This window comes from Anabrus simplex, chromosome 10 (genome assembly GCF_040414725.1).
Source record: "Anabrus simplex isolate iqAnaSimp1 chromosome 10, ASM4041472v1, whole genome shotgun sequence".
Lineage (NCBI taxonomy): Eukaryota > Metazoa > Arthropoda > Insecta > Orthoptera > Tettigoniidae > Anabrus > Anabrus simplex.
In genome coordinates this window covers 73726477-73746867 of record NC_090274.1, presented here as the reverse complement: position 1 = coordinate 73746867, position 20391 = coordinate 73726477, and the positions used below count along the sequence as shown (strand labels likewise).

Sequence of the window (20391 nt, the reverse complement as noted above, 5' to 3'; positions counted from 1 at the left end):
TCTCCCAGCCGAAAAGTTTCGACGCCATTCTACGACATGCTGACATGAAATTACAGTCTCTCCGTAAACCTCTAGGTGCCAGTGAATGTCAGCCGCAGTTACATGTTTTACCCGCAGAAATCAAATAACTGAGCGGATTTCTTCGTGACACCAGTTCTCCCAATGGGTCGCCATTTGCGTTTACCTACAACTAGTTCTGTAGGTGGCGGGTGGCTGAAACTCTGCACAGTTGGCAACCGTATGTATTAGAAATACCGCACACTACTAATTTCTCTACAACAGATGGAACTGCAGGAATATCGACCTTGTAACCTTACTTTTTGATCATCCCCCGTACGTGGCATATATATTAAATTACTAGCTATTTAATTATGTTCCTTTTCATACATGTTTATAAACCTAAAGCCTAAGTGTAATCATATTATATATAGTAACTGTTTGGCAAATATGAACAATATTGAAATTTATTGTCTTTCCCTTACGTTTATTTCTAAGATAAATAAATGTTTCAGTATAAATCTCCTTATTTCTACCATTTTTTTAAATAAAATGATGTGCTCCTTTTTTAGATGTAAAACTCGCCAATATTTTTGTCAGAATTTATATTAAGAGCCTGCAACTCCAGTAAAATATCCGCGACATCACAGCAAAAATGACTGCCTCTTCGAGGGTTAACATTACAGTTGAATTCCCCATAACATGTACCCCGGCAGCGCTACTAAGTACAGTTATAAGAACTTCGAGGCATTCATCTGAGATCAAACTTAAAATGATCATGCGGCATGAAAGCTACCTTTATCGCAAAATGAAAATAAAATAAAATATCCCGATAAATACAAGACTCCACGGTTTCACTCCAGAGTGGATTTTTCCAGACAGGTTACCTGTACGGTACTCTTACAAGATATACAAGAACGCCCAGTTCAACATAGAAACCTCTGTGTTTTTCACTCTGACCAATAGGTGAATGAAATATTATTTAAACATGCTTCTAAAATGTTTCATGTTATACTGGTACTTAAGAAGAACGAAACTCAGATTTTAAACCGGGTCTTTAGCTTATCTCACTTGAACAGTCTACATCAGTGACACACTAAGTTCTGAAAAGTAACAAGCGACTGAAAGTGTTACAAGATTAACTTGTACTTCTATACAAGCTACGTGATGTTGGGGTTGATTTCTAAATACAAATAAATGAATTTCAAAATAAGTACTAAGCTGAATTACATCCGAGCATCGGTGTCGTCCAGATCAGTGGTGTCGTCATTCCAAGCTACATTCTAACCTACATACTACACACTCCTTGTCCGGAACGATGAAATACATAGAATCCAACCTACCTCCAATCATGAAAAAAAACATTCTCAACGCAATGTACTAAAAGCCCGCCTCCATTGTTATGGAGTACACCACAGTCAGACTAACACGAATCCACAGATTACAGGTCCGTAACAGTTTCTGTTCATACATAGTTACACGACGGATAGTTGAAGTTCAAGGTAGTTATAAATCGAGGCCTACGAGAAAGAGGCCATGACACGGTAAAGTCGCGTGAGTAGACTAGTCCGAAAACTGGCGGAGTAAAGCCGGTTCGCACGTATGTTCTTGCGGTGTTATTGTTAGTTTATTGTGAATTATGGAAGTAAGTTACGGATATTTTTTTTGTTTATGCGGAATGTAATATAGGTGTTGTGCGTCAGTTCCTTACATTGGCAGTATTGTGTATGGAATTGTAAGTAAATATTTATCAAGAAATGTGCATGTAACCTCAACGTTCTCTTCATTCAGCAATGTTAAGCTGCAATACACAAGTCCCTAAATTGTTGGCTAAATTACAACTTCAGTGCTATGGATTTAGAAATTAATATCCTATTTATTTACAGATATATGAAAACTTGGAAATGCCTCGTCGCTGTAGTGTCGACTATCAGTCGAATTATAACACAGAGACTGAAAAAACAGGAACCAGTTACCTATTTACCGGTGGATGAAAGCCGCCGTAATCTATGGTTTCGTCACATATCGACGTTTTTTTTTTCTATACTGAAAAATCCACTAGTAACATACCGTTACAGTATGCATAAAACATTTTGATGAGGCGTACGGTACATAATTCGAGTAGATAGGGATACGGTTAAGGGAGAATTGAAACAGTTCTCTAGAATAATTCCGAAACTTGCAGAAAATGCTGTGCCAACTATTTTTCGAATACGCCTTCATTGTTCTAAGTCAGCTCCTAAAATAAGACGTCTTGTCGATGTGATTAATTTAAAAGTTCAGAGTGGAGTGCCGAGGATTAGGCGCGCTGGAAAGTGGAGGCAGCGAGCGCAGTGTCCGCAGTGACAAGCAGGCATAGACGGCTGAAAGAAGCGGCATTATTACGCCTACAGAAACTAAACGAAACTGAACTCTTCGGCTACACAGATGCTCTAGACAAATAAGTAAATGAATAAACAAATAAATAAATCAACTAGGAAATTAAACTGAACTCACTGGTGTTTACAGACGATGCTGAAAGTGATCTCCTTCAGCTGCAATGCAAGCCTCACATCTTGTAATGAGATTTCGAAACACACTTTGTACTTCACGGACACCGATAGAACGCACAATGTTCCTAATTTCAATTTTTAATTCTTCTGCAGTTCGAGGATCATTCCTGTAAACTTTTCCTTTAAGATTTCCCCATAGATAAAAATCACATGTGCTTAAATCAGGCGAACAATGAGGCCGTAATCTATGGCCTTTACTGATGATCTGATCATCATCGTACACTTCCCGTAAACCGTCCCATAGAGCTACGAGCCGTATGGGCCGTTGCAGTATCCTGCTGGAAATAGCCGTACCCTTTCTCTTCTTCAGTCAGTTTAGCAAAACTGGTTCCAGAATGTTGTGAATATAACGGTCAGAAGTAATCGTGTCCTGAAAAAAATATCGGACCGATAATTTGTTGGGCACTGATAGCGCACCACACACCCACCTTCACATCGTGCAGAGGTTTCGGCTGTAAAATGTGCGGGTTGTCTGTATCCCAGATTCTATTGTTCTGTGAATTGACATATCCACTCAAATGAAACCAGGCTTCGTCGCTCATAAAAAAGAAAGTTGGGATCCACAATACCGTCGTGGACACTAAGCCAATTGCAAAATCGTATTCTTGCATTGAAATCTGTAGACAGTATGTTATGGACTGAATGAGTCCGATAAGATCGTAAATGTAATAAATTTGTTGCATTACGTGCTGAAGAAGGTGAAATACCACTTTCCTGAGCTACTCTCCGAAGCGACTTATGTAGAGTGACGTGGAGTCTTCCCTGTATATCTTCTAACCTCTCCCGTATGAGAGCAGTTCTCCTTCGCTTCTTTTTTCTGATTGCTTACGGAACCAATTCTACGCCATTTGTAAACGAGCTGATGCATGTAACGTTTTGATGGTACTGTCGCACCGGGAAATTTTCTACGGAATTTTCGAAGGTACCTTTTAACTGGTTTTTCTTCTTGTACAAATAACACTCGACAAAAAAATATATTTTGTTCTATAGTGTATTTAACGATCGTGATAATAACCTCACAACACACCTTAAAAGTGCAATAGTTTCTAGCGAACTGAGGGACAGAGTGCTAAACAGCTACGGACCGGCAGTGAACAATTCTTAGCTCCCGAGTGTTGACACAAGCCATTTGGCGCTCGCTCGGGAATTCCCACGGCATGCGAGCAGAAGTCTGAACTCTTAAATTATTCTCCCTGTAGAAGAGAATAATCCTCGAACAGCTATTCAGAATAGTATTGAATCCAATGAAGTATAACTTGCAGAGGATTCCGTGAAATGTCTTTACCTCATCCTCGTACCTTACAGAAACTAATTTCTAATTATTAACTAGCTAACTAGAAAAGTTTTACAAAAGTTTAAATGTGATTGCGATATATGTAGTGACTTTACCTAAGTAAAGAAGTTAAGGTGGATTCATATGATTTTGTTAAGGAACTGGATACAAGTAAATTAACGTTGCCATCTGAGGTAGTTGTATTTACAGTTGGATTGGTGTGGCATACCGTCTCTTTACTTGTGAAAGATTCTATACAGCATTTTATGTAATGTGGGAAACAGTTCTATGATGCTCAAAATAAAAGCATGTCAAAATTAGAGAAATCAGACATAAATAATTCTGAACGTAAGTGTTCTCTTAACAATACACTGTTAAACGAACATGAAAGGGTGTCACTCTGTGCAAACAAAATTTTATTTAATAATTTTTAGAAGAACATAATGATAAATCGTGTTGTTCCATGGACTTCTAGAAAGATAGAAAAACTTAAGAATTATGTATGATGTTGAAGCCAGATGTGGAGTGGAACATCTGTAAGTTTAAACATGCCATTTAAAAAGAATTTTAAGTAGCTTACGATACCTTTAATTCTGGATTCAATAAGATTTATAACATGATTGTTATTGTCGACTATCTGGGAATATTAGGGAATCTGTCACCTGGGCGACTGCCCTAAATGCAGATCAGGATTGATTGGTTGATTGATTGATCGATCGATCGATCGATTGTACATTAACCAATTACATTAGCAATATTTGCTCTCGATGAGTGTGCATATCTTTATTGCCGTAAGATTTTACTTTTTGTTCAAACAAGGATAATAAGAGACACTGTGTTTCATTTGATCTGTAATTGAATAGCGTATTTTTCGTAGGTTGCAATGCGCTTAAGCATATTATATTTACCACGCTGCCATAGTCTCTCAAGTCAACCTCGGGATGTATTCCCTAGATAAGGGGTTTCCAATTAGTAAGAATTCAAGGGCCACATTGGAACCTGAAGCATGACCGCGGGCCGCACTTTAATAATAAACCAGTTTCCGTAAAATTCCGCAAATAGAACAGAGGTACCAGTATACAAAATAATATGCAGTGTTCAACTGAAATTAGGGTTGAATAATTTTAATTGCTTAAAACACTATTTTAAAATAGCATAAAAGGGTGAAATTAAGAATAATCGCTATTATACCCAGGACGATTGAATTTGGAAGAAGAGCAACAATGTCAGTACATTTGAATTAATATTTGAGAAATGAAAAAGTAAAACAATAGACAAACAAAAATTAATAATGTAGTCAAAACAAAAAGAAGGCAAACTTAGTGGGAGTAGTGTGAAGAGCGCAATGCTACATATTTGTAAGAGCCTAAAATTCCAAAAATGTACTCCCAGGAGTACTTCCCTGAAAATTTTCACTGTGTACCATGGTGCTTCCAATGAGAGAAGACCAAAGAAATGAAACCACTTCTTACATCAATGGCTTTTAAAGTATTCAATGCATGCTACGTTGAATATAAAGATCACAGTGAGGTTGGCATGGAGTTCAAGAAGTGATATTAATCCCATAGCCATTTTTATAATGGTTAAGACCTAGAACTGGTATTTATGAGGACTTATTTTCTGGCGAAGTTTGGATTTTAGTTTTATTAAATGAAAGAATCTATTTAGCACAAGTTAATACTAAAAAAACAGGAGATAATATTAAAGAATGAATTAGTTCTGACTTTGGTCTATACAGGATATAAAAATGAATACATCTTTGAACGACCTATGAAATGTTTTTCGTAAATTTTCTCCACATTTCTTTAAATACATTTTTAAAGCCCTTGCGGGCCGCAAAATATACCTTCCCGGGGCACATGCGGCCCACGAGCCGCCATTTGGAAATCACTGCCCTAGATCTAGGCAGACGGGGAAAGTCGCGTGACGTTCAATGTGTGACGTGCGCGTCACGGCCTGTCTTTCTCGTCGGTCTCGTTATAAATAAACATTGATGGTGCCTCACTCCATCCACATGTGTTAAGTGCACAGATTGTGTGATAAAATAAAGCAGGAAAGTTATTTTGTTACGTCATCAGCCTAGCAATAGCTGAATCCTAGAATAGAGGTGAGGCCAAATACTATATGATACAAAACCGGACAGCTTCCGATTTTCAGAGAGAAAGTCGATAGTGGTCTAATAAAGGTTTTTTTTTGTTTTTTGTTTTTTGTTTTTTTAGCTGGCTCCGTGTGTCAGGCGTACATGCACGGAAGGCGATAGCGCGGCCGGGTGACTCATTTGCCGAGAAGAATATTGCTTCATGAGCGGCTTCTACCGCTTCTACCGCTTCTACCCGCTTTAACAGGAAATAATTATTATTTATTTTCCCCTTGAACCTCTTACCGCCCAACACGCCCGGTCAGCCTGCTGTTTATCTTTCGACTGCGCACGTTGTTCTCACTCTTGCTTTTATAAAATAGAAGCGGATAAAGACATTTTAATCTCCAAAGTATTTATGAAAAGTGTAATTTGGGACAAAAGGTTGCAAGCCCATGCCAACGTTGTTTACAAAGTATGGAAGGAAATAGCTGCGAAATGGGTGTTGAAGACGGTAAGTGAGAAATAGACAGTTCTTTTATTCTTACAATTATTATTATTATTATTATTATTATTATTATTATTATTATTACTGGGTTACCCATCATGCAGAGGTGAAAGAAGGTGCAGGCTGGAATGGGTCTAACTACAAAGCTGAGATATTGATTAAAATGGCATTAAAGGTTATATTGTCAAAAATAGCAAAACAATTTTAAACATAAAACTTCAGATTTTAACAAGTAACAACAAGTCAAATCAGGTACAATACCAGGAAAGCCAAGATTTAGAGACACTTTAACAATCTGGGCCACAAGCCCTAATTTTTACAATTTCTGAGCACTCAGCTCACAACCACATATTACCAAAGGGCAGAAATCCCCTAATTACATGGAGCACTTGCTCCCACCTAGCAATGTCAAGCCTCCTAGAGGCACATTTACCACAAATAAGAGAGCTGACCCGCTCTCAATGTTCTGAGCCTACCAAAGGCCACAACGGACTTTACTATAAACTGCCCTCAAGGCACACTTACAGAGAAACAGGGGTATCTTGTACCCAACCTAATGGGCCTTAGTTGAAAAATAATAGGTTAAGATAACGGCCCAAAATGCAAAACTGAATGAAGGCGTGAATCTGCACTCCTACATGAAACATGGAGGTGACTCGTATACAGAATAAATTTAACACATTAAGGAACAGTAGAAGAACGGTTACGAAAACGTAGTTACCTAAAATTCGAAATGAAGGGGAGCTCGAGAGGGTAAAGTACTCTCTATCCCTGATTTACAGTTAAAAATATATGAAGTTTTACGAAAGTGACGGCAATTTACATGTTTGAAGATAGATTACATAATAAAGATTTCGGACCTCCCCCGCGGGTTTAACTGCTGAGCTAGCAAGAAATAAAGATGTTAAGCGGCCATTAACTTGTTGAAGAACAGCTGCCTGATGAAAGGGGCGCTTCCCGCCTCCTGCTATACTTCCATACACTATGCTAGATGTTGTTCGAGTGACTGAGAGACAAGAAAATCAGCAGTTCTTATACCCTTGTGGAAGATTCGAGACCTTTCATGAATAATCAAGCCACCAGTGGCGAAACTACTTGGAGTCATTTGAGGCAATGCCTACCCTACGAAATACGATTAAACATAAATATCGTAACAAATTTATCTGCCGTTGTTATTGTGTTAAATCAACAATAATCTCTCTTTGATGTGTGCTACATGATGACAGCAGATGATGTGCTTCGCTGATCGCCCCGCTAGATGGCGACAGCAGACTACTTGCTCTGACAAGGAGGCAGTCTGTAAGTTGTCTCACCCAGGACGTTTTTGTTTTGTTTCCCTTCAGTCAGTTTGAAGACTGGTCCGGGGCGGTGGAGGGAAGATAGGTTTACCGCCCGCACTCCTCTCTCCACAAGGTCTAGACCCCAGTGAGGCAAGCCTCCTGTGTTATTTGAAAGCGTAGTTACTCCCAGCGCGAAGGTGACAATGAAGTAGCGGTACCCTATTGTTAAGTGTGTGTTTTTTGTTTTGATTTTTGGAATTTGTGGGAAATCCGTGCATTACGTGATTGGCTTTATTCGTAACAATTCAGACATGGATTGTGAGTTGCGTAAAACGAGGCTGACATCATCCGGTTGAAAAATCGCGTTGAAATGATATGTGATGTAGGCCCCTTCGGGAACTTACCGAGTCTTTTGAACTCTTTAAAACGTAAACCGTTCTCATCTTGGACTTACGAAAATAAGAGTGAAGCCAAATACATACAAAAGATGTATGCCTAATTTGGTTATTAAGTATTTTGACGGTAAAGTAGCGAAAAAATTTCAATTTTCTTGGTATGCACGATAATCGTGGTTAACAGCCTGTTCCGAAAGCAAAGACCTTTTTTGTTATACGTGTGTTTTGTTTGGTAGTGAAGCCCTAATTATGCAAATGGAAATACGGTTTGGCGATTTTGAAAGCATCCGGTTTGTTGAGTTGTTGGATCCAAATCAGTTCATAGTTTACAACGAGAGCTTCCCTGCTATTAAACTGGACAGTCTTATGAACATTTATCCCTTTTTAATAGGGAATTATTGGAAAATGAATTGATTAACATTTATTCCGATATAGAAAAACATTTGTCGCCTCAAAAAAATTACATTATATTGTCCTCAATGACCTCGAACCAGTGTATGAGGAAGTGTCAAAAATGATTCATTTAATATATACATTTCCTCTACCGGACGAGTTGGCCGTGCGGTTAGGCGCGCGCGCCTGTGAGCTTGCATCCGGGAGATAGTGGGTTCGATTCCCAATGTCGGCAGCCCTGAAGATGGTTTTCCGTGATTTCCCATTTTCACACCAGGCAAATGCTAGGGCTGTACCTTAATTAAGGTTACGGCCGCTTCCTTCCAACTCCTAGGCCTTTCCTATCCCATCGTCGCCACAAGACTTATCTGTGTCAGTGCGACGTAAAGCCGCTAGCAAAAAAACATTTCCTGTGACCACGGCTTCCTCTGTAAGGAGTATGATCACTCTGAAGAGGATAAAAACATTTTTGCGTAAGTCAACGAACATTGAAAGACTCAGCAGTCTCAGTACCATTTCTATCGAGAAAATGCTTGTGAATGAATTGATGAGTGATCAAGTACTGAAGGGCCGTGTGATTGATCATTTTACAACCAAGAAAACTCGACTTAAGGAACTCCTCAACAAGAAACTTTAATGTAAGATTTCCTGCCTACCCGTTAATTAACTGATAGCTTTGCCAATGCAAGCCACAGCCTCTTTCTTTATTGGTCCGTCTTGAAAATACACTCAAAGTCGAAGAAGCAATACATTAGTGGTCAAAAAACAATTACAGAAATCTGGATTGGCTCATTTCAAAACTGGCGGAAAGAAGAGATTAATATTTCCAAACCACAAATGAAAAAACGAAATTTAGTAAAGATCAAACTTATGAATACAAAATTTCTTCGAAAAGTTCCTTAACTTCGCACCAGGGTGCATGACCATAGTTTTTTTTTTTTTTTTTTGTAGAGACATCTATCAGAGAATGTTCACACTTCTTGATCAATAGAAAATCAATAGAATAGAAAACAAAACAAGTTGAACTCCACACAGTATTGACAACTTCGTAAGCACAAAATTTACGGTAGTGACATCTTCTGAGTTTTTAAAGTTCAGAGTTTCTCCTGCAGAGGAGTACATTAAGGCGGAGAATTCAAATGTGCGGCGTAGAGATGTACCAGCCAGTACAGTTATTATTAATATTATTATTATTATTATTATTATTATTATTATTGTACCGGGTGGTACACCTCCACGCCGCTAATTCAAACATTGCGCCAGTTGAAACTCCTCTACTGGAGGAAGTCTGAACTTTATCTACTGTGTTAATTCTCAAGTTTCTCTGAAGATGTCCCTACTTGTAAATTTTGAAGTTTCTGAACTGGTTCGGTTGCGATGTATTTTTATTTTGCCTGGGGTAAGAAGTGTGAACATTCTCTACTAGAGGACACTACTGAAGAACTACAATTGTGCACCCTAGTGCGAAGTGAAAGAACTATGCTTTTGGAGAAATTTTGGGTTCATAAGTTTGCTCTTTGTTAAATTTCTTTCAGTCATTGTTTAAGTTGGCAATATTAACCCTTTCTTTCCGCCAGTTTTGAATTTGACCAATCATAATTTTCTGTAATTAATTTTCCACCAATAATGTGTTTCTTCTTCATCTTGTGTAGCGGTTTTCGTGGGTAGCCAATAAAATTCTTGTGGGAGGGTGTTCTCATTCCTGAAACGCCTAGAACTTTCCACGAGGGTATATAAACTGCTGAGTTTCGGGTCTACGCGCCACTTCTGTAACTACTATCAGTGTGTAAAGTAGCAGGGGGCGGGAAGCGCCTCTTTCTTCGAGCAGCAGTTCAACCATCAGGTAATGGCCGTTTAATAACTTCTTTTCTTGCTAGCTCAGCAGTTTAACTCTCGGGGCAGGTCTGAAGCCTTTCACCATGTAACTTTCCTCTAAAATGTAAAGACACTTAGTTTCAATCCTATCTTTTTAAACTACAAATTGGGATAGAGAGTGCTTAACCCTCTTGAGCTCCCACTCATATTGCATTGAGGTGAACTTATTTTCTCAACCGTTTCTTCCTTAACGTAATGTAAATTGTCTCCTTCTATAAGTCACCTCTTTAGTATGGGATTAGCCCTTGCATTAACGACCTAGTGCCAAGTAGGTTTTGATAAGGCGTATTTGGAGTGCAGTTTCGCCTCCTCTCTAGTTGGTATTGTGCAGGCCATGTAATATTTCTGTTTCTTCACTGAATAGGCCTCAGTAAGTTGGGTATTTTCACCCCTGTGTATATGTCCTGGGAGGACAGCTTGAACGTGGAGTTTGGTGTGGCCTTTGAAAGGCTTGAACTTAAGAGCGGGTCGCTCTTTCTTAAAATTTGTTTCTGTATGCCTCGAGGAGGCTTTTCTGTGTAATTGGGAGCAAGTGTTCCTAGACATGATTGGGGTTTTCTCCCCCTTTGTTGAACCCTGTATATAGTAAAGTTGGGCTCATTGCTCAAGAATTATGTGTCTGGCTCTCGGAGCCCAAATCCTGTAATTACTGTAATTGTACATTTTCGAATTGTGTTTCGGCTACTGAGTACCTGTTCTATTTGTTATTTCTTAATCTTGAAAAGAAAATATAACCTTGTTAAATTTTATCTTAACTTTAATTTCGTATTTTGAGACCTGTTCACCCCCGCACCTTCTTTCACCTCTGCTAAACCACCAAACTACGGTAACAATTGGTAGCAGAGCGTGGTTGAATGGGTCTCAATTTAGCCCCTTTTTACGGCTAAACATTGCTTTGATTCGAACTCTAACAATTTTCTCTGTTGCTGGAATTTTTTTATTTTTCCTTTGTCAAAATTGTTCTGTCATCATGTCCGGCCCTCGCGACGTTCTTCATCCTTTTTATTTGCGTAAAGAGGAATTAATTTATGAGCTATCTCTCAGAAATGTTCAATCTGGAGGCACGGTTGCAGTCGACTCCAATAAGCTAAAAGATTCCCTTGATTTGCCTATTACCATCCCGACTTTGGGAGAGAAAGAAATTGACGACGCTCTCTCCACGATCAATGATAATACTACTGAGCTAGCATCTGTAGTTAGTTTTTTTGAAGAAAATGACCCTTCTCCTAATCAAATTAAACGTGTGCAAGCAAGGTTATTTCATTTTTCGAATAGAGTTAACGACCTATTGTCTCTGAAGTTGAATGACATTCAAAGGAAGGAAGCTAATGTTATTCGTGAAAATCTTTCCGAATTGTCTAGTAAGGTGACCCAATTGTTAACTGGGGAAGTTCCTTCCAAAACTGATCAACCCTCTACGGCGAATGTAGGTAGCGAGGAAGAGTCTCCTAAGGGGGAAGTCCATAGGAAAACTGTTGGAGCTCAACAAACCTCTGCCCCATTAGACCATGAATCTGAACGACGCACCTCATTGAATAATGTACGTTCTGAACTAACTTCTTTGCCACTTAAACCTTTACCTACTATGTCACCCGGGTTCAGCAGCTTACCTCATCCATTAGCAATGTTGCTTAGAGGTATTTCGAAGTTTTCCGTTAACACTACTAGTGAAGTTATTTCATTCTTAAGGTTTTTAGTTGAATTTCAGGATCTTGCCCTTGTTTTTTCTCTTTCTCCGTGTCAAATTTTGCAGATAATTTATCCTTATGCAATTGGTGTTCTCTCAGACAAAATTGTTAGAGCAATAGCTGAACAGTCATCTATTGAAGATTTTCATGCAAACCTTCTTGCAAATTTCATTCCTGCTCGTGCGAGGTCATCCCTGATTCAGAAGTACTATTATCGTGTACAGCGGTTGGATGAAAACTTGGCAGATTTCATCCAAGATATTAAGTTCTATACTAGGGTATTTGCTCTTCATTTTCCCGAAGACCAAATAGTTCATGATATTGTGGACGGTATTTCACCATCCTATAGGTCATATTTGTGTTTCGCGGCGTGCCCGCAAACCTTCTCTGAACTTAAAGCATTGGCTGTGTCAGCCGAAGGGGTTAGGTATGCGGACACATTACGTGTTGTCAGGGAGCCCCCTCCGCCATCAAGTAACTTTCGGCCAACACCTCGCCGAACCATCACGGTCCGTAAATGTTATGCTTGTGGGTCCCCTGACCATCTTCGAAACAAGTGCCCATTAATTAAATCTAGTGGAACAAGGAATGGAACAGGGTCATCGCAAGGTTGCTTTAAATGCGGCACGTTTTCTCATATTGCCAAGAACTGCACAAATTCGAATAGCACCCCCTCCTGCTCAATTTCTGGTGCAAATTCCACCAATGCCAATAATAAAAAGTGACTAGTGGCTTCGGCTGAGTCAACTAATCCATCTTCCCGAGGCTCAGCCCCTGGTAAACAGGTCGAAAATTCAGGGAAAACTCAGTCTTCAGATTTATCTTTTGAATGCCCCAAAGAATGTCTTAAGATTGCGGCGGATTCCCCCGCACCTGTGCCCTTCCTCAAAATTGAGTTAAACAATGAACCTGTAACAGCTCTTTTAGATTCAGGCAGTGTTTGTTCAATTATTTCGGCTCAATGGTATTCGAAATTGAAATCTATTTGTAAACTTCCTGACTATTGCTCATCTCCTGTTCAATATGTTTCGGCTAATTCTTCTCCATTAGAAATTTTAGGTTCCTTAAAAGCCAAAACTCGAATTTCTAAATTTACGTGGAAAGTTAAATTGTTTGTGGCCAAGCACTTGTCTTGCCCCATTATATTGGGAGCTGACTTCATTTCTCATACTGGTCTTGTGCTCGATCTTCAGAGTATGTCGTGCACTTTCAAATTTGCTTCTAATTGTAAAATCCCCTTATTGAAATGTAATTCTGCACCATTTTCATCTATTTCGCATACCCAGGATGAGATGTTGTTAGACCTTAGACATCTACCTGAGGAGCAGGCTGATAGTATTCGTAAGTTGTGTCAGTCGTTTCCAGAGGTGTTCTCTGATACTCTTGGTGTTACTGACCTGATCGAATACAAAATTGAGGTCACGGATTCGATCCTTGTGCGTTTTCCACCTTATAGGCTATCTCCACCTAAAATGAAGGCTCTGAAAGAAATCATCGATTAGATGTTAAAGGATGGTATTATTCGGCCCTCTAAGTCGGCGTATTCTTCGCCTATTTTTCTAGTCCCGAAACCCCAAGGGGGTTTCAGGCCTGTCATTGATTATAGGGCTCTCAATCGGAAGGTGGTGTTACAATCGGTGCCCCTTCCTGACCTTCCTTCTTGTTTTTCATGGTTTCGTAAGGCCAAGTTCTTCACCATCTTGGATTTGAATCAGGCTTATAATCAAATTCCCCTAGCTGAAGAGTCTAAACACCTTACAGCGTTTGCCACGGATTGGAACTTACATGAATACAACCGCGTGCCTTTCGGGCTCCCCACGGGAGCAGCTGTACTCACTAGACTGCTAGATAGGGTCTTCTCCGACATCAAATTCGAGTACTTGTATCACTATCTTGATGATGTCGTCGTATTTTCGGAGACTTTTGAAGAACATCTAGATCATCTGCGATAAGTTCTCAATCGCCTCCGTAAGGCCGGGTTAACTGTGAAGTTGTCCAAGGTTGCCTTTGCTAAGCCCTCCATGTCGTTCCTAGGGCATATTGTGTCACCTGATGGTGTTGCAGTCGATCATTCTAGAACACATGCCATCCGTGATTTCAAACCTCCCAAGGACATCAAAGGTATCGCCAGGTTCATTGGTATGGTGAATTTCTTCAGGAAGTTTATTCCTAACTTCGCTAATAGAGCGGCGCCCTTGAACCTTCTTCGTAGGAAAGGCATCAAATTTGAGTGGGGACCTTCTCAACAAGCCGCTTTTGAAGATCTTAAATTAGCTCTCTGTAATGCCCCTGTCCTTGCTATGCCAGATTTCTCGAAGAAATTCATCGTCCAAACCGACGCGTCGTTGTCGGCGGTACCTGCAGTCCTTCTTCAAGAGACTGAACTAGGGAGGCGAGCCATCGCCTATGCATCTAGGACTCTATCGGCTCAAGAAGCCAAGTATTCCATCTATGAGCTCGAAGGTTTGGCAGTCTTATTTGCCTTAGAAAAGTTCCGTCTCTATCTGGAACATGTCAAATTCGACCTGGAGACGGATAATCAAGCCTTAAGCTGGGTCTTAGGTAGGCCGCGTCGTACTGGTCGTATAGGCCGGTGGGCTATCCGAATTTCGGCATTCCAATTTGACGTTAGGCATATCAGAGGTACTGAAAATGTTGTTGCAGACGGACTCAGCCGTATGTTTTCCAACAACTTCGAGACCCATGAACTGGTCGATAGGTCATCATCTCCCGAGTCCATACTATCTGAGGTTAATGCCATCTTAACAGATGCTCCCATGCTCTTTAGGGACATTGAGAAATACCAACGTGAAGATCCGACGCTGGCTCCGATCATGGAAACCCTTTCTTCTGGGGAACATGTTGTCCCTTATGTATTGAGGAATGGTGTTTTATGTTGCCCGTCGAGGCATGATCAAAAAATGAAAGTTGTAGTTCCAACTGTACTTGTGCCCATGATCTTCAAGTACTATCATGAGACCCCATTAGGGGGGCATTTAGGAATCTTTAAAACCCGTGAAAAGATTCGTGAAATGTTCATCTGGAAAGGCATGGACGGTGAAATCCGTGAACTAGTAAAGGCTTGTAAATCCTGCTTGCTTAGTAAACCAACCATGTCTACCAAGGTAGGACTTTTGTCTTCTCATCAAGCGTCGCGCCCCATGGAACGTCTCTACATCGATTACGTAGGACCCTTCCCCCAGTCAAAGGGAAATGCCAACAAGTTCATCTTTGTATGTGTAGATGGTTTTACTAGATTTTCCTGGTTATTTCCGACCAAGCTGGCTACCGCTCAGTCCACCATTACTTGTTTAAATTCAATCTTTGCTTCTTTTGGTCCGTGTCAATATATTGTGTCTGACAACGCCAAGGCTTTCACATCCAATCTCTTTCGTAAATTCTGTTTTGATCTGTCCATATCTCATGTGACAACGTCTGCTTATTATCCTCAACCCTCTCTGGCTGAACGGGTTAATCGTAATCTGAGGTCCGCGTTGATTGCCTATCATCATGAAGATCATTCTAGGTGGGACACGTCCCCGCATTGGTTAGCTTTTGCTTTGAATTCGGCGGTTCACGAATCCCATAAGTTTACTCCAGTTTCTTTGATGTTCAAGTTTGTTCCCAACTCGCCGCTCTCTAACCTCTGGTCTCTGAGTGATATTCTACCTGAGACAATAGATCCTGATAATATTAAAGATCTTTGGAAGAAGGCTAAAGCCAATCTTAAAGTGTCTCATGAAGAAGTCAGGGAAAGATATGATCGTGGACGGAGACCCACCCATTTGAAGGTAGGCTACCAGGTGATGGTCAAGAATTTTGTTCCCGCGGGCAAGCTTGCCCCCAGATTTCATGGGCCGTGCATAATTCTCGATTTTCTTACGCTGGTCACATTGTTATTAAGCAATCCAGCCACCGAGAGGATATTTAGGGTTCACCTGTCGCAGGTGAAACCTGTATAATTTCTGTGCTAACTTGCTTCGTATAATTTTGAAAGAAATATGAAGGTTATATTTTTGTTTGAGGGGTTTCTCTTTTAAGGCCTTCTGCCCTTGGAATCTGTTTCCCTGTATGTATTTTGTAAACCTTCCCCGACCAGTTAAACTGCCATCCTGTCCTTACCACGGCCATTACCACGCTCCCGTCTCCTGCTCCACAACACACAGTGGCTTGTATATGAAATGAATTTCTCCACGCCGCTGGCCCCTCAACCTCACCACAATGAATGTACCCTAAAATCATTCTGGTCCAACAAAAATTCTGCCGCCGAGCTTTAATGTTTCAGCGCCCCCGCAGCAGCGCGGCGCCGTACCGCTACTGAGGTAGGGTATGGGCCCGCCCTTCTCCAGTGAGGCCAACCAGTGTACGGCGAGCCGGAGTCCTCCTCCCGGCCAAGGATGATGTGCGGCGCACGACCTGCTACTTGCCCGCAGCCTGTATATGTTCGCCGCGGGCGCGGCGTGCTTCAACACCACTACTCCTCTCATAGTGCGGGCGAGCGGTATCTCAGGGTACTTGAGGGGTCCGAGCGGCCTCCTCTGGACACAAGCTGCAGCGGCCGGTCTGGCCATCCAACTTAATCAACCTTGAAAATATTTAATCAGCTACATGGACATTTAATATCAACAATTACTACCTTTTTGAATTCAACTGCAATATCTGGTGGACTTAGAAAATTTTCTTCTCTTTCAAGAATGTAAAGTTTTTCGTTCTGAATTCAACTTCTACAAACATAAAGACATTACATCAACTATAACTACAAAGTATTTTGAAACTGGATCCAATAATTTAAGAAAATTTGGTTGTAAAAACTTCTACTATTAACTTCGATATCAACATCATAACTTGGACCTTATTTTAAAACAAAAGTTTATGTTCTTCTGTGTTACCCCTTGGAGGAACTTTTGGGGGGGGGGAGGTCTGTACCGGGTGGTACACCTCCACGCCGCTAATTCAAACATTGCGCCAGTTGAAACTCCTCTACTGGAGGAAGTCTAAACTTTATCTACTGTGTTAATTCTCAAGTTTCTCTGAAGATGTCCCTACTTGTAAATTTTGAAGTTTCTGAACTGGTTCGTTTGCGATGTATTTTTGTTTTGCCTGGGGTAAGAAGTGTGAACATTCTCTACTAGAGGACACTACTGAAGAACTACAATTGTGCACCCTAGTGCGAAGTGAAAGAACTATGCTTTTGGAGAAATTTTGGGTTCATAAGTTTGCTCTTTGTTAAATTTCTTTCAGTCATTGTTTAAGTTGGCAATATTAACCCTTTCTTTCCGCCAGTTTTGAATTTGACCAATCATAATTTTCTGTAATTAATTTTCCACCAATAATGTGTTTCTTCTTCATCTTGTGTAGGGGTTTTCGTGGGTAGCCAATAAAATTCTTGTGGGAGGGTGTTCTCATTCCTGAAACGGCTAGAACTTTCCACGAGGGTATATAAACTGCTGATTTTCGGGTCTACGCGCCACTTCTGTAACTACTATCAGTGTGTAAAGTAGCAGGGGGCGGGAAGCGCCTCTTTCTTCGAGCAGCAGTTCAACCATCAGGTAATGGCCGTTTGATAACTTCTTTTCTTGCTAGCTCAGCAGTTTAACTCTCGGGGCAGGTCCGAAGCCTTTCACCATGTAACTTTCCTCTAAAATGTAAAGACACTTAGTTTCAATCCTATCTTTTTAAACTACAAATTGGGATAGAGAGTGCTTAACCCTCTCGAGCTCCCACTCATATTGCATTGAGGTGAACTTATTTTCTCAACCGTTTCTTCCTTAACGTAATGTAAATTCTCCTTCTATAAGTCACCTCTTTAGTATGGGATTAGCCCTTGCATTAACGGCCTAGTGCCAAGTAGGTTTTGATAAGGCGTATTTGGAGTGCAGTTTCGCCTCCTCTCTAGTTGGTATTGTGCAGGCCATGTAATATTTCTGTTTCTTCACTGAATAGGTCTCAGTAAGTTGGGTATTTTTACCCCTGCGTATATGTCCTGGGAGGACAGCTTGAACGTGGAGTTTGGTGTTGCCTTTGAAAGGCTTGAACTTAAGAGCGGGTCGCTCTTTCTTAAAATTTGTTTCTGTATGCCTCGAGGAGGCTTTTCTGTGTAATTGGGAGCAAGTGTTCCTAGACATGATTGGGGTTTTCTCCCCCTTTGTTGAACCCTGTATATAGTAAAGTTGGGCTCATTGCTCAAGAATTATGTGTCTGGCTCTCGGAGCCCAAATCCTGTAATTACTGTAATTGTACATTTTCGAATTGTGTTTCGGCTACTGAGTACCTGTTCTACTTGTTATTTCTTAATCTTGAAAAGAAAATATAACCTTGTTAAATTTTATCTTAACTTTAATTTCGTATTTTGAGACCTGTTCACCCCCGCACCTTCTTTCACCTCTGCTAAACCACCAAACTACGGTAACAATTATTATTGCATTTCACAGTAATATGTGTTCAGATTTTTTCTAATGGTTGAATAGTTTTGAACGGGACTTCAGATGATCGGCGAGTTATTAACAGTATAAAACTAAGTAAATAATCGATAAACTAATAATTCTGTTTGTTTTCTCAGATGGGGTTCTGCGGAAAAAGTGGAAGTATCTGAGAGACCAATTCGCCATAGAAATGGGAAAGTTCCCTTCCTGTCGTTCAGGTGGCCATATTCTAAATCACTGATGTTTTTAGTGGGCATCGTCAACCCAAAAACTATATCGAGCAACTTGAAAAACAGTAAACTCCAGCTCGTGCGGTAAATAGGCATTCTGAAATGGTTGCTCACACTGCTGCTGGGTGTGGAATTGTACTTACGGAGGGTGTTTAGGAAGTGGAAACTCAACACAGAGCTCAGGAAACACAGCAAGATGAAACCATACGCTTGCCAAGAAAAGCGAGACGAACTAAGTTCAAAGTATTACGAGAAAATTATACTGATTAAGGAAAAAGAGGCTTCTTTGTTGGAACGCGTCATACAAGAACGCAGATGTGACGACAATGATGATGCATTGTTCTTTCGAAGCCTTTTGCCTTATGTAAGCAAAATACCGCAACATTTGAAACTGCGGTTCAGAAATAGGGTTCAGCAATTAGTTGACGAGTTCGTTTACCCGAGTACCCAGGATATTCCACACATTCTCAGCCCTCATTCCAGTCATGGTGGTACTTCATACTCAAACGAACAGACCGTTCAGACCGCACTTCATGGTGATGCATTTGAGAAATTGCGCACTGCATCAGACGAACCTGTTTGGTAAATTTGTGTTACGTTAAAAAGTGTAATGCTAAACATTTTCATTAATATTTACTTCGTATTCTTTCTCTAATAAAATTAGTTTTGGAAAAGTGAACTTTTAACGTTTCCGCCATTAATTTATCGTTGAAATTAAATGTGTTTTTTATGTTATAAGTTGATTTACGTCGCACCGACACAAATAGGTCTTATGACGACGATGGGAGAGGAAAGGTCTAGGAGTGAAAAGGAAGTCTCCGTGGCGTTAATTAAGGTACAGCCCCAGAATTTGCCTGGCGTGAAAATGGGAAACCACGGGAAACCATGCACAGGGCTGCCGACAGTGGGGTTCGAACCCACTATGTGTAACTCGGTGTAACGTAAAGCCACTAACAAAAAATGTTTATTTCGTGGACGTTTGTAATTCTTTCTTATTTAATTTTATGATAAATATTATCTGTTGTCAACATACATATTAGATCCTCGCGTGACAGCTCCATGTTGCCTATTGACAGATGCTTTCGCGAGCGGTGCACTATGGACGTACCCTAAGATGATCTAATGCAGTACGGTAGCGATAACCATTGCTTCACAGCAATAGTTTAACATCTGTCGTATTGGTAGCGTGTTCAATGTGTTCGCCTTAAAATAGCGTCGTTTCTGTACGAATATTAAAGTAATCGTGTATTCATTTAGTTGTATTATGTGTGAAGCGTTCTTCTTATACAGAGTGTTGCTTTCGATTCATTCGCGAATTTCCTGGCATCCTCCCTCCCCATAGGAGTACGGTAAGGAAGTTCCGCACCACCGGGTCCATTCTTAACAAGAAATCACGCAGAAGACGAACCGTTTTAACAGAGGAAAAGCTTGACAAAACAGGAGCTCACTTGGAAAGAATTCCAACAAAATCCCTGTCGCGTCTCGCTGTATGAGCTAATGGGTCATTATCTTTTGCCCACAAAGCAACAAAACTCATAAAAGCAAAACCGTACAACCCACACCTGTCCAATATTTAAGAGGACCTGACAGTTTCGCTAGGGTTCGGTACTGTAACTGGTTGCTTCAGTCAGTTCAAGATGGGTATGTTGTCCCAGAACTTTTATTTTATAGTGATGAAGCATGGCTACAATTAAGTGGTTA

The 20391-nt window shown here is 40.4% G+C and overlaps 1 protein-coding gene across 5 annotated transcripts in view; it reads right to left on the bottom strand.

Annotated features, from left to right (window-relative positions):
• The window catches only part of LOC136882431 (zinc finger protein), a 358684-nt gene that overhangs the window by 261139 nt on the left and 77154 nt on the right, over nucleotides 1–20391 (bottom strand). Inside the window, exon 1 of one of the 5 annotated variants that reach the window (XM_067155078.2) lies at nucleotides 1228–1306. The exons of the other annotated variants lie outside the window; for them this stretch is intronic. Within the exon in view, the coding sequence (XP_067011179.2) occupies nucleotides 1228–1229 (2 nt within the window). The 5' untranslated portion in view covers nucleotides 1230–1306. Of the gene's footprint in view, nucleotides 1–1227; nucleotides 1307–20391 lie in introns of those variants that run through there. 5 annotated transcript variants of the gene reach the window in all.